We start from the raw sequence: 14208 nt of genomic DNA on the forward strand, positions 1-14208 counted from the left end.
AACCATAGATTCAAAACATCGGACTCGGAGTGGTATTTTATATGCTTAACGAGATTGTGCATAAGCTCATATAATATCTCACATTAGACCTAATAAGTAACTGGAGTATCCAACAAAGGTAGCAGAGCATCGGACACCAGTATCCGAGTTAATGCAGGTTCAAGTTAGCATCATAACAACATATTTTTACATGAAGTAGAATAATGTCAGATGCTTATATAAGGTATAACGGGATGGATTTATAAACTAATACTGTAAAATCTGCTCAGAATTCTACAAGGAACATGAACTAGAGGAGCCTAAAATCCAATGTTTTGATCTCTCTGATTGGAGATTACTTCATGTGAAGAGACAATATCATAATTCATAACCAGTAGAATACCGATATGGCTCGCTAATCCCATATACATAATCAGACATAGGAGCATGAAGATTCGAGAGATAGTTCATGATGAACAGATCGGGAGAAACAGTTGACAACGTAAACAGGTGTTTCAACCATAACTTAAATTGATGGTGTATTCATGTCCAAATGCAAGAATAGATTGAAAATTATCATGTTGTTTCGAAGAACAAAAAAGAAACTACACTCATTCGGCGAGTGAAAGAAGAAAATTGAGTCAGATAATACAAACACATCAGTTTTTCCTCAAAAAGCAGATCAGGTATTCAGTCTTTATTCTCGAAGTTCATAAGGTATTAGCTTTCCAACTGAGCTCTAGTGATGTTTGATTTCCTCCCCCTCATCACCTTCTTTAGCCTTTCGTGCAGCTGCACGTATTTGACGCTGCTCCTCTTTGTATACTCTGTTTCTTCGTTGAAACTGGAACCACCACATCAAATTTAATTAAAAATTATACAATCCTGTCCTATAACATTCAAAAATATTAATGAAATATACAGCTATTTAAATCTGAGAAGTGCTGGTTAACCAGAGAGACTAATCGGGCCACCAACAAGCTAACAAGTTGGAATTGTTCATCTCATTTTTGAGGAGAATAATTTTTGTTTACAACAAGTGAAAGATTCTATGTTAACGAAGACATAAGACATCATGAATTGATCCCGGGAACAATCAACTAATGAAGAAATTATAATGTTTGAAACACTGCTTCGCAATTTAGCACAAATCCCCCTATAATATCATAACATCAATAATCTTCCTTTTGAAAGCCTTATTCATGGATTTCCAAATAAGCCAAATTCTTGCATGTGATTCAAATTCCAAAGGACTTCTTTCCTAATAAAAAGTTTACCGTGAACAAGCAAATGAGATCATTCAAATCCTTTGTTATGGGTTATACCACCCCATTTGCAAATTGAGGAGACAAGTCCTTTTTGACTATAAAAAAGCTAACCATCCAGACAGAGGATAGAAATGGCAAATTGTATAGTAGACAGTTAAGAGTTCAATTCTTTTGTTTAGTTTTCTCTAGTCGGTGGCTCTTCTCATGTATGAGGTTGCCTCTTGTTGGCAACTACAAAATGAAATTGTTGTCTTCCGAGAGACGATGTTTCAATGAAGAGTGAAGACTTAATAATCTAGACATATTGAGGTACAAATCCAATTCCACCCACCCTAGACTACTAAGAAGTTGCGTTCACTGAACTGAGATTTGTGCAAGCAAATGACTTGAAGCTCAATCAAAATGCTCAGGGTAATATAGTGAGCTTAACATCAAACAATTCACACCAATAAGTTCTTAAGCTTCATATTTACAAAATTCATGGATTTCCAACTACCCCAAATTATTGAATGTGAAATTCAAATTGCAAAAGTTTCTCACTTCTTTCCTAATAAAATCTTTACCACGTGAGCAAGCAAATGAGATCATTCAAATCCTTTCGTATGGCCTATACCACCTCTTATGCATTTTGAGGAGACAAGTTCTTCGGCTACAAAAAAGCTAACCATCCCGACGGAAGATAGAGATGGAAAGTTGTATGTGTCGACAGTTACAGTTCAATTCTTGTGTTTAGTTCTCCTAATGTATGAGTTGTCTATTGTTAGCAACTACAAAATGAAATTGTTGTCTTCCGAGAGGCAACGTTTCGATGAAGACATAATAATGTACACATATTGAGGTACACTTCCAATTCCACCTACCCTAGCCTACTAAGAAGTGGTGTTCACTAAACTGAGGTTCATGCAAGCAAATGATTAGAAGCTCAATCAAAATTCTCAAGGTAATATAGTGATCTTAATATCAAACAATTTACACCAGTAAGTTCTTAAGCTTCAATACTAACAAAATTCCAAGCTTTGAGCACTGGCAAGGTCCCAAACAAAAAACAAGAACAATGACTAGCGATCGGTTTTTTCGAAGAAAACCTAGCAACTTCAACACACACAAACACAATAACAAGAGAAAAATATCACCCTTAATCTGTTTTTCAGAATCTCATTAAAATTCCTCAATTAAATAGCTAGTTTCGGGACAATACGTGCAAGCATAAATTTCGACAATGACACCCATATAAAATCCCCAAATTCAACAATCCCTCTTACCCAAACTGCTAAATACATGTCTAATGTTAAGTCAATTAAATTTGGGGAAGAAAAAAAAGAAGAAGAATTGGATCACAACCCACATATTCATTTAAGCTACCGATACTGAAATTTCATGAAATCTCATAAAAACATACAAGTAGGTAAACAGTAATCTAGGGTTTTGAATCGTTGAAAGAAGACATTCAGATCCATGAATCTATAACAAAATTATTTGTTGGGTATGAGTTTGATGTGAAGGGGAGATGAGAATAAATAGGTTACCTCTTTGGCGTGATGAAGGCACTCGAGATAATCTTCTCTGAGAAGAGAACAGTCTTTAGGTTCTCTACAAGTAGACATACATTCACTGAAATCCGTCCAGAAATCGTAACAACGACCTTTGTTCCCTGTGATTCCCCACCCCGAAGCCATCTTTCTCTCACTACAATTACAGGATTTGGGTGTTTCTTTTGACTGCTTGTTCCTTCCAGCGCCCAAGAGAGAGAGAGAGAGAGAGAAAGGGAAAGAGTAGGCAAATAGGGTGGGTGTTTGGTTGTTGGGGTGGCTCTGTTCGTGGTTCATTACTTCATTTGGATTTCTTCAAGCAAGTTTAGTGGCTACATCAAACATGATATTCTGTAAACTTAGTGTGGGAAATTTTAAAGGCGCTCCCTCTAGGTACTATAAGCCCCTCATTCCCTCACAATTTCAATTCCCTAGGAAAGAGGTGTCTTTAACACTTATAGGAGGCGCCTTTAACACTTATAAGAGGCGCCTTTAGCACTTACAGAGTTACAGGAAGCGCCCTTCATACTTCTAGAAGACGTGTTTCACGCTCTCCCTTAGGTATTGGTATCTCTACCTGAAAACCGAACGGAAAATCTAATTTCTTGTATTTGAAATAGGACATTACTTTTCAAGGTTTGGCTTGAATATCATGTAGGTTTGGCCTAATAACTGTCCCAACCCAACCACTAATATTGTTATTGTATAGGTCTAAATACGTCACCAGGAGTGCCCTCAGAAATCCACGATCAATGGACTTACACGGTGACCAAACCCATGAATTAATGGATAATGGGTCGACTCATTTATTTTCGGGTATCCCGAAGCAACGTTAAAATACGCAAACACATACAACCCTCAATAAAGAGGTCCGCCCTCACGTCCCTCGCTATATCCGTTGGGGAGACGTTACAATATCCGGATATACCCGTTAAGGGGTTACGGTATCCATATTTATGGTGACAGCTCTATGCGTTACCACATTAAAGAGACAGCTCACCACCAGGCGACAGTCGACCGAGACACTATAGAGTGACCGAGAAGAGAATGATATAGGCATTCCAATTCCTTGGCAATCAACTTACTTTATCTCTTTATCATTTGGTTATCGACTAAATCATCTGGTAGTCGGCAAACACTTCGAGTACTGGCTTAATATTGTCATTTGATATCTAAACATCCGAACCACTTTCTCTCTCATATAGTCTTGCTCTTTCATAGAGTTTCGCACTCTCACTATCTCACATAATCCTGATTTCTTCCTTTGATCCAAATAGGATTACGTCCTTAGACCCAGGTGCAGGACATTATCAAGTACTGTTCATAGAAGGTACATGGCCTTATCGTTCACCCAGGGATCTCACCAAATACAAGATCTCACCAAGTACATGACCTCATCAACTTTTCAAGTATATGACCTTGAGGAAGCAAGCATATACTTTCTCTCTCCTACAACCACTTTGTCATGGGTTCGACTACTCTAAGGGTTTGCTTAACTTTATATAAGGTCAGACCCTTAAAGCTTTCCACATCACCCACGTGATTGTCTACAAGGTCAGACCCTTAAAGCTTTCCACATCATCCACGTGACTATCTATAAGGTCAGACCCTTAAAGCTTTCCACTTTATTTACGGTACATACCCCGACCAAGGTAAACCTCGCCAGGACTGCCTTATTCTAGGACTGACCTCGTAGGTTGTCATATTTTCTCTCAAAGCAAGTCATTCTCCCCGCAGAGATTGAGCTCCGACTAGTCTGCGAGTCGTGCCAAACTGCGATCATCCCACCAATGGTAACATTCCAAGGATAACATTCACGTGTCCATTACTTCTCTTGCAAGCTTACTGACTTGACTGTCGGAGTCCTTTTGGCCGACACCATTCCGGTGTCCCCCAAAGACCTCACGGTCACGTGTGTTTTGTCTCTTGTCACTGTTTCAGCCCAAAGACGTCGTCGGTGTCCGTAAAAATATTACCAGGTGAAGGTCCGATTGCCAGTCAACGACCCGGTCCTCTTGACTTCTTGATCCGCGATTTCGACTCCTCACAGTTATTACTTCCGTGGAATAGAAAGTTCCTTGACTATCATATAAGTTTGGGCAGAATAACTGCCCAACAACTAATATTGTTACCACTTCATGGAACATAAAATATGTTGAATATCATATAGGTTTGGAGACCGCCATGATTTTCAGCACCTATGGCTCAAGACCAAGATCGTGTATAGAGGTCGTCATCAACAGAGAAATTAAAAGTAAATATGGATGCAACCTTCAACAATGGAAGAGCAGTCAGGGCAGCAGTCTGCCGAAACAATGAGGGAGGTTTTGTTATGGCTATGGTGCAGGATTGGGTAGCAACATCAGTGAGTGAGGCTGGAACTAGAGCTGCCTTACTGGCTGTAGAGTTGGTTTTAAGGCTCCCGGACCATGATTGTGTCATTGAAGGGGATGCCTTTAATGTGATAAGTGTTTGCTACAAGCAACTAAATGCATCTCCTTGGTGAATTAGAGCATTCATGAAGATATTACGAGGAGAACTGAGTAAGTTAAGTGCGGGAGTAGTTACATTTTGTTCTCGAGAAGCTAATAAGGTAAGACATTTTTCGCAAAACAATATTTTTTGTTGTATTTAAAACAATTAGAACAAACTGTAGATGTAATTGAAATTCCCAGTTTTATTGTAACTGAATTGGCTGGCGACAGAATTAACCAATAACAAAGTAGCTACTAAATCAAGGCATTGGCCTCCTTTCATATAAACAAAAGGGTTTGGGAAGAATTCACCCAAGACTTGGCGCAATGTTCCGTATTTTCTAATTAGGTTTTACTATAATAATATGTTACTCTCTTGTAATGACTCTTAAATTTATATACATCTGAAAGTTCAACAAAAAAAAAGTGAGACAAAGTTTATGGGATTAGACAAATCATATACTACCTTCTGTCTTTCTCTAATTGCCCATCTACATGATATTATTACATAGAACAACATTATGCCCATTGTGGTCATTCAGCTCTAGAGTCTCTTTAGCCTTCTCTTGTTTCTTCACACATGAAGATATAATTAAGTTATCAGAAATCGGATTATTGAACAAATTTCTGTATTTAGGGTTTGTGCGGAACTGCGGATCAAAATCTTGTCATGGAACTGTGAGTCATTGTAAGTGGCCAAGTAGGGTACAGGTTTCTTCTTGATAAGAGAGGGTTAGAGGAAGTGTCTCTTTCATGCCACCTTCCCTTTTTGGTTCTTTGTAACATTTTTCTTTCTTTGCTAATATCTCCATTCATGGGCATTGTGAATATGTGGTAGCATAGAATGACAAAAAAAATTTGAATCTACTTTGTAGTTCAACTAGTCGGATCATAAATTTATCTTATACAAGTTAACCGTTTTACGTTTCCTATTTCCAAAATTAACAAAAAAATATACAATATGTACCTAGATACTATTTATAAATAAAACTAGGGTGTCTTTTATTTTCATCTTCTTAAACTTGGGTGAATCAAATCTCACATTAGCATTAGGTTGTCTCATCAAAATTAACCTAGAAAATACCTAATCAAGTATTTTACTATACAAAAGGACCAAACTTACTTTTCTTTTTGTGACATAGAATATGTTAAGTAACGGTTCACTATCAGTTGCTGCAAATACAGTTATAGGGTCAGAACTTCTTTGTATTTTGCCAGTCACGAGAATTTCTGCTCTCTCTCTCTCTCTCTCTCTCTCTCTCTTATATTCTCTCAAGGGCTCATCCTGTCTCTATATCTCTCATATGAAACTAAAATGTCTCAAACTTCAATGGCTACAGTTTCTTCATCTGCTGCATTTACTACTTCCAATGACCATGAAAGAATAAACATTGAATCAATAAAAGTACTAATAATGTCTATCAATCAACAATTACAAGGATTTCTTGAAGACCCAGAAGCTCGAAAATCTGTACAAGTAAGATGTACTTCAGAACTCGAAATTCAGAAACAAGAGTTCTTCGAATTTTCCGAACATTCTATTCTTTCTAATCTTTACTGGGGTATTTTAAGTGTTGAAGCTGCAATTCAATCCAAAAATCCAGAGGATAGAATTACCCGGTTGAAGAATTCGGAAAAGAAGCTTCAAGTTCCTGCATTACTTAGTGAAAATGGAAGAACAGGCGGAATTCAAAACCGATTTTTGATTTGTTCTTCCTACTTTTACTTGTCGTTAGTTCGAAATCTTCAGGAGGATGAATGGCAAGCAACACTTCATTTTCTTCAAGCAGTACTGGTATTTCCGTTCCTAGTTCGAACTGAATTCGTTCCGCAAATTTGGGAACGTGTCTTTGTTCCTCAAATTTTGAGTGAAGATCAAGGGAAGATTGAATTGAGAGAGATGAATTTAAAGTGTCTTGACGAATTTTGTAATGGTGGAATTGATGAAGTGATTAAGAAGCAAGCAAGAAGATATAAAGATTGGTTGATGTATTATCAAGTAATGTCTTATGGGGAAACTTCTCAGAGGAACTCGGGACGGCTAGTTGGTCATTCGAAATCAAAATGTCTCATGTAATACATCAAAAACTATGTTGATGCAAAGTAATCGCGACATGTATATATAGACACCGTGTATCGCTCAAAATGCATCTTCGTTCATCGATTATATGAGCAATATTTCTTTGAAACTTCTAGAGTATATTAGGATCTAATCATCGACCGTTTCTTGTGAACAGGAACGAGAGACCCACTAGCACTAAATATCTCGAATCGGTCGAAGCAAAAAATGTCTTTCCAAAGATTCACAATGTAAGTGAAAACATACTCTTCAATTCTAATTTCGAAGTCAAAAGGGGATTTTGAGCTAAATTTCGGTTAGTAAAACATGACTTTGTTAGTTTTTTATGACACAAAAAACTCGTACAGGAGATGAAGTTGGATACTCAAGATAAACAAAATAACAACGAAAATGGGGCTATTCTTGAATGGCAAGATGAAGTATGCAAGAAAGATAGGGAAGTGAAATTAGGGACGAAAAACCTTCAAGATATGTTAGAAGAGAGTCAATCACCAACTTCCCTTTATTCACAAAGTGATTTTGCAGGAGGAAGTGATTCAGAGGTAAAGCTCAATGTTTCAAATAGTTTTCCATTATAAGACAAGCAAGAGTAGTATCCGAATCGAGATTTTTCAACAATATCGGTTTTTCGTTTTCTTTTCCTTCTTCAATCAGGCAGAGATGGATGATAGTGGAAGTTCTAGAAGGATCAAAAGAAAAGAAGCAGAGAACACTGAACTAGAAATCAGTGATTGGTACTTCATGAATTCATTAATCTTATATAAAGTTATTTAGTTAGTTAGTTAGTTTGATTTACTTAATATACACAGGGAGCTGCCAGCAACTCACTCTATTCGAACCCCAGACTGCATAGAGAAAACGTCAGTAGAAGCAAATCGATATCCAACGTGTGATGAGGCCTATGAACGAAACACAAGTTATTTATTTTCGAGCACAAATCTTAGTTCAGTAAGTGACTTGTCAATTTCGGAACGGAAGAATATCAACCCGGATACCTTTGACTATTGTCATGTAGAAAAGGAGAAGAAAAGTTTTCGACTCTTTGATGAGTTAGCATCTAAAATATTGAAAGAATACCCACTTACCCATATCGATCGCCAAAGAAATTCACCAAAGATTGGGAAAGAATCAAGTGGAGAGAAGAGTTTGGGTGAAGTAAGTTTACCTCATGAAGAAGATTTGGACATGGAAATACTAGGGATATTTGAGAAAACCGTTTCGACATTGTACTTGTCAGCCGAAAAATGTGGCGAAGACGATGAAGATCTCGAGTTAACCATATGGGAAATGTTGAATGTTAAAAGTGGAGCGAAATGTGAGCTATTGAAGGATGTAATTCTTGACCAATTGGTAACTGCAATTTCAACTTCTAAAGAAGAAAGAATCATAAGGGCATCGGTATCTATACTAACAACTTTGATATCGGAGAATTTGACCATTACCGAAGAAATCAAGAAAAAAGGTCTACGTTTGAATGATTTGGTAAATGTTCTTAAAAGAAATGTATATGAAGCGACTACTCTAATCTACTTGACGAATCCGTCTCATGAAGAAATGAAAACTCTAGACCTTTTACCAATACTCTTAGATGTTGCTTGCAGTTCAAATAGTTATAAAGGAGGTTTTGTGTCACATTGTCTAACTCCTGCAGCATCCTCACTACTATTGATCCAAGTGTTAATAAGTGGTTGTGATGTTGATATGAATAACGCGTATTTGGCTGAAATTGGTTCATCTGAGGTTCTTGCTCGACTTGTGAAAGTTGCAAATGATAATAGTAATATCAAAGAGATCATTTCTTTGGCACCCATTTTTGTAAAATGTATACAATTTGATGGAAAATGTCGAAGATTTTTGTCGCGATTTGTTTCCATAAATCCATTTTTTCATGCTTTAAGAAGTCAAGAGACGCACGAGAAGTTCAGTGTAATTCAGTTTTTGCATGAAATCCTTTGCATCCCAAGGTACGTTCAACTACTTCACGTTGTCTTTTTGAACATTAATATTAACTAGAGTTTCCAATACAGTTCCGACAGAGCCAAAAAATAGATCGAAGGGGCAATGCTCAATGAACACCACTAAACTAAAGAGAGACATGTTAGGCTCAAAGAACACCAAACAAAGGGGCAATGCTTCTACTCATTGCTAAATAAGTTTAAGTTGGGCATGCACAATCTTAATATGGTATTAGAGCTAGACCCACCACCACCAAAAAAAGTCACGTGTTAAGCTTAAAGAAATCCACATGTTTAGGAGGCGCGTGAGAATAGTCCCACATTGACATAGGGATGTCTCCGTGATCAAAATATATAAAGTGGTATTGTTGCTATAAGTTTGCTTTATTAGATTAGGTATCTATAAGCATATTATAATAGCAGTAGTTTGTTTAATTTTTATGGAATATATCTTTCATTTTTATTAGGTCATCGGCGATTAGTCTGTTGCATCAAATACAACAAGTCGACAACGTCAATATTATGCAGATATTGATGTCCTGCATCAAACAGTCAGAACCAGAGTACAAAGTTATGGCTGCAAACCTCTTGCTTCAACTAGATATGGCTGCAAACCTCTTGCTTCAACTAGATATGCTAGTAAGACTTTACATTTTTAAGAAAAATTTCATCTGTCGTCGATTGTCGAAATAAGTCATATTTGTCAAGTCAAGGAGCAGAACAAAATAGTAGGCTTACCCGGGTTAAAGATCGAGCTAGTCCACGACACGTTGCCGTAAACTAGTTAGTCTGCACGTATATTCAGAAAAGAAGCCATGGGTTAAAAACCTTTTCGGGGTTATACTAATTAGCCTGGAGGAGTCCATCCAGTATTAGATTCTTCGACCTCCTTCACATAAGTTCGTTGTTCTGTCCTGATTCAACCGACCTTGTTTTCTACACACGTATAGACATACTAATAACAAATTCCAATAGATAATATTGACTTGATGTTAGTAGTTTCTTGATATATTTTTGTAGGAAGACTCATCAGATATAAAAACATTCAGAGAAGAGGCACTAGATATCATTCTTGAGGCTATTATATCTGATCAAGAGAGCTCTTCAACCTGTATATTATCTACACACATTTTATCGAATCTTGGAGGAACTTATGCTTGGACAGGAGAACCATATACAGCAGCACACATGGTTATAAAAGCAGGTTTAACGTCATTTCATCACAGGAATATGATAAGAAATTTCGATTGGTCCGACCAATGCCTACAGGTTAGCATAAAGATGACATATGTCACTGACTACAGTTTCATCGGTTTAGTTTGCTATAGTCCAGGCTGGAGCCACTAATACACTAGCCTATCACGATCCATTTAAAATGGGCTTTTCAGGCACGGGTCTGTCACTCTGTGTCTCTGTCCTACCCATTAAAGTGGCTTATATAAACTAGTCCCACTGAATAGAAATGTTTGGTTCCGTCCCTTGACGAGGTGTTGAAATAACAAGAATTGATCAACCTTGCAGGATAGTAGCATAGATCCATGGTGCAGCAAGATGGCAAGGAGAATGATTGAATTGGGAGAACCGTTATTCCGTGCCTTGGAGAAGGGACTAAAAAGCAAGATAAAGAGTGTCGCCCGAGATTGTCTAATAGCTATTTCATGGATTGGGTGCGAAATAGCAGCGAGGGGTCCTAATAACTTAAGATATTCTGCCTGTGAAATATTACTTAGTGGGCTAGAGAAGTTTCTGCATCCTGGCTCTGAGCTAGAAGTGAGACTTCTAGCATGTCTTAGTATGTATAATTATACTTCTTGCAAAGGTAACTTGTAGTTCTAACCCATATTATGAAGACCCCATTAATGATATCACTTATTAAAAATTCAGTTTGCCAAACGAAAATAATCACAAATTAACATCGTAGTTCATTAAATGTTTTGTAGGCTTAAACAAAATAGTAGAGTGTTCAGAGGGTGTTCGGGAGTCACTAAGACGTCTTTCAAACATCACTTGGATGGCCGAAGAATTACTAAAAGTAACCGACTATTTCCTCCATACGAAGTCGGTAAGTCTTGACGCAAAATCTATTTTGCTATAACAACAAGTTCGCTTATCAAATACATCATTTTTACAAGGTTTTAAGCTTTTATAACTTATATGTGACCTTTAGTCCTTGAACCATTATTCGTATATTGTTGTCATTGCCTTATTGACTTCCACATGGAATTACTTGATAAGAGCAGCGCACATCTTGTGTCCATACACAAATTCTGGAAATGGGTCCTAGTTGCAGCAGCGCTGCTACCGCTCTCATATACTACAAAGGACAACTTCTTAGTGGGCATTCAGATGGCTCAATTAAGGTATCAATTACTACTAAATTCTGCAAACATGGTCCGAAACGATGACTATACATACATATGCATAAAAGGTCATTGTGGTTTGAGGTTCGTTAGCATGTCAAATTCTGATATTGTCTAGCAAAGTAGGTATGGGAAATCAAAGGACAAACAGCAAAGCTTCTATGGGATATCAAGGAGCACAAAAAGGCAGTGACGTGCTTCGCCCTTTATGAGCCAGACGGAAGTCTTTTAAGCGGATCCGATGATAAAACTATCAGGGTAAAATGGCATTCCCCGTGTTAAGATATGAACCGAAGAAACCTTCTAAGATGCATAACGAGGAAGAACTGCAGTAAACATGCAATTTTGTTATGTATGCAGGTTTGGAAGTTAGTCCAAAGAAAACTTGAAAGCATTGAAGTAATAAGAACGACAGAACCGATACAAAGAATAGATACAAATAGCCAATTGATATTTCTAATCACTCCGAGTCATGGACTAAAGGTAACCTCAAAATAACCCTCACCATTTGACGATTTGATCATTTGAAGACTACCAAATGGCAAATTAGAAAGATAAAAGAGTTTCCATTTCAGGTGTTTGATGCAACAAGAACCACCAAAATCATTTGCAAGAACAAACGTATTAAGAGCATAACTGTGGTTCAGCGAAAAATTTACTTAGGCTGCACCGATTCAAGTATCCAGGTTAGTCCGTATGAGCCATTATCATGGAACTTGCTAAATCAATAAGATTAAAAGGTGTAAGCTGGTATGTGACTTAGGAGGTGGATATGATAACCGATCAAGAACGAGAAATTAGATCACCTTCAAAGAGCTGGCTACAACAAAACAAACCAATAAGTTCAATGATTGAGTATAAAAGTTGGCTTTATGCTGCAAGTTCAATTGTTGAAGGTTCAAATCTTAAGGTATGTACTAAACATAAGCCATGGAAATAGCTTCTTTTAGTTGATTTTTGTAGAAATGTGCCAACTTGAATAAGTTTTGAAGAACAATTGAGTAAAATAATGCAGGAATGGAGAAGGCATAGTAAGCCCAACATGACGATATCTGTCGGGAAAGGAACAAATGTGCAGATAATGGGAGTAGTAGAGGACTTTATATACTTGAATTGTAGCTCATCACCAAGTATCCTTCAAGTAAGTTATTTCATTTTTTTAAGTCATTTTGTGGAAACAAATACGAACGGAAACTGTATGTGAAATTTTCTATCTGCATGAACAGAATTTTTTTTTTTTTTGCATGAACAGATATGGTTAAGAGGTACGCAACAAAAAGTAGGACGATTATCAGCAGGCAGTAAAATAACAAGTCTCCTTACGGCAAATGACATTGTTATATGTGGCACAGAAAATGGGTTGATCAAGGTATATCGACTAAATGAATATCGCGTTAATGTAAATCTTTCTTGATGTTTTGTCAAAGGTCATTCGACCTAATATATTCTCTTCGGAAACTGGCTTCCAAGAAAAGAGTTGGCCCACCGCTTATCAACTTTTAAAGCTAAAGCAAGATGATATAATGCTAGGCTCCCAGGGATAGAGTTACTTGACACTACCCCTCATTGCAGTGTGTTAGAGTTACCAAGTTCCCACCCATCCCCGAATCATTAGCTAGTTTGGATACCATGTTTAATAAGATACGTGATATAAGACGGTGTAATCGTGAATTTAACAATGTTAGAGTTAATTAGGCCTAATTCTCCTTCACACCTGACTAATGTGGAAAGGGTTGCCAAAAGTCTATCAAATTCACAATTTTTAACGCACGGCCCATGTGTGATAATAACGAACCCTTCTCGACGACAGGGCTAGAGTTACTCAACACTATTCCTTCACCTAGGCCCGTAGTTACATATGTAGTCACTAGCCCATTCGTGAATCACTAGCTCCAGACTCCTGTGTCATGTTAGAGCCTATTGAGCCTAATTGTACTTGAAAACCCGCTAGCAAGGAAAGTTTCACCAAAGGCTTATCAACTTCACAAATTCTAGTGTTCATACAATATCGAATAATGCTAAGGATTTGATCTAACTATGGTGCTTTGTATCTCATTGTACAGGGCTGGATCCCTTTCTAGTAGGCACCCACAATGGTACTTTGCTAAAGTGCAAGAAATCTGCAAACACGAATTCACCAAAAAGAATCATCCTGGCATGAGAAGTTGCATACGACATTGTTTTCTTACGGAATGTGGTTTGAACTTGAAACTTGCTTTATTAGGAGTAGATTTAGTCCTTCTAGTTTTTGTTCAATAGAGTATACTTTCGAGATAAATGTGTTGTAGATATAATACATAATTGAAACTCATTGAAACATGTGTATTCTTGCTTGATGAATAAGGGTATTCGTTTCTCATTCCTACCGAACCAGTTAAAGAGGCGGGTATAGGTTGTTAGTTTCATCTCTTAGTTTTTTCTTGTATGTGACTTATCTAATTCTGTTTTATTTTAGTTCATTTATGTAGGTTGCCGTTGATCTATGTCTCTTATTTAGAATCACATATCAAATAATCTACTAACAAAATTAACTTCCATTAACTAACTTCATGGGTTTCACTAT

General features: G+C 37.2%; 1 protein-coding gene across 5 annotated transcripts; it reads left to right on the forward strand.

Moving 5' to 3' along the window:
* Nucleotides 1-6383: 6383 nt before the first annotated feature.
* On the forward strand, nt 6384-14004 carry LOC147569171 (Transducin/WD40 repeat-like superfamily protein). Of its 5 annotated transcripts, none has more exons than XM_086655617.1 (17): nt 6384-7323; nt 7488-7560; nt 7678-7872; nt 7985-8064; nt 8140-9294; nt 9753-9924; nt 10306-10554; nt 10807-11104; nt 11226-11347; nt 11526-11645; nt 11772-11903; nt 12006-12128; nt 12221-12331; nt 12409-12555; nt 12661-12786; nt 12898-13014; nt 13709-14004. In XM_086655617.1, the coding sequence occupies exons 1-17, from the start codon at nt 6566-6568 to the stop codon at nt 13724-13726; spliced, it is 3996 nt and encodes a 1331-aa protein (XP_086511743.1). In that variant the 5' UTR covers nt 6384-6565; the 3' UTR covers nt 13727-14004. The 5 variants fall into 5 exon arrangements, 3 of the variants coding, with proteins under 3 accessions (XP_086511743.1, XP_086511745.1, XP_086511744.1); XM_086655619.1 differs by having other exon boundaries at nt 6386-7290; nt 9753-9894; XR_015231209.1 differs by having other exon boundaries at nt 6447-7290; nt 9753-9894; nt 11521-11645.
* Nucleotides 14005-14208: the final 204 nt, after the last annotated feature.

Source organism: Eschscholzia californica, unplaced genomic scaffold (genome assembly GCF_041429995.1).
Source record: "Eschscholzia californica isolate CP2 unplaced genomic scaffold, dmEscCali1.0.p SCAF_1, whole genome shotgun sequence".
Taxonomy (NCBI): Eukaryota; Viridiplantae; Streptophyta; class Magnoliopsida; order Ranunculales; family Papaveraceae; genus Eschscholzia; species Eschscholzia californica.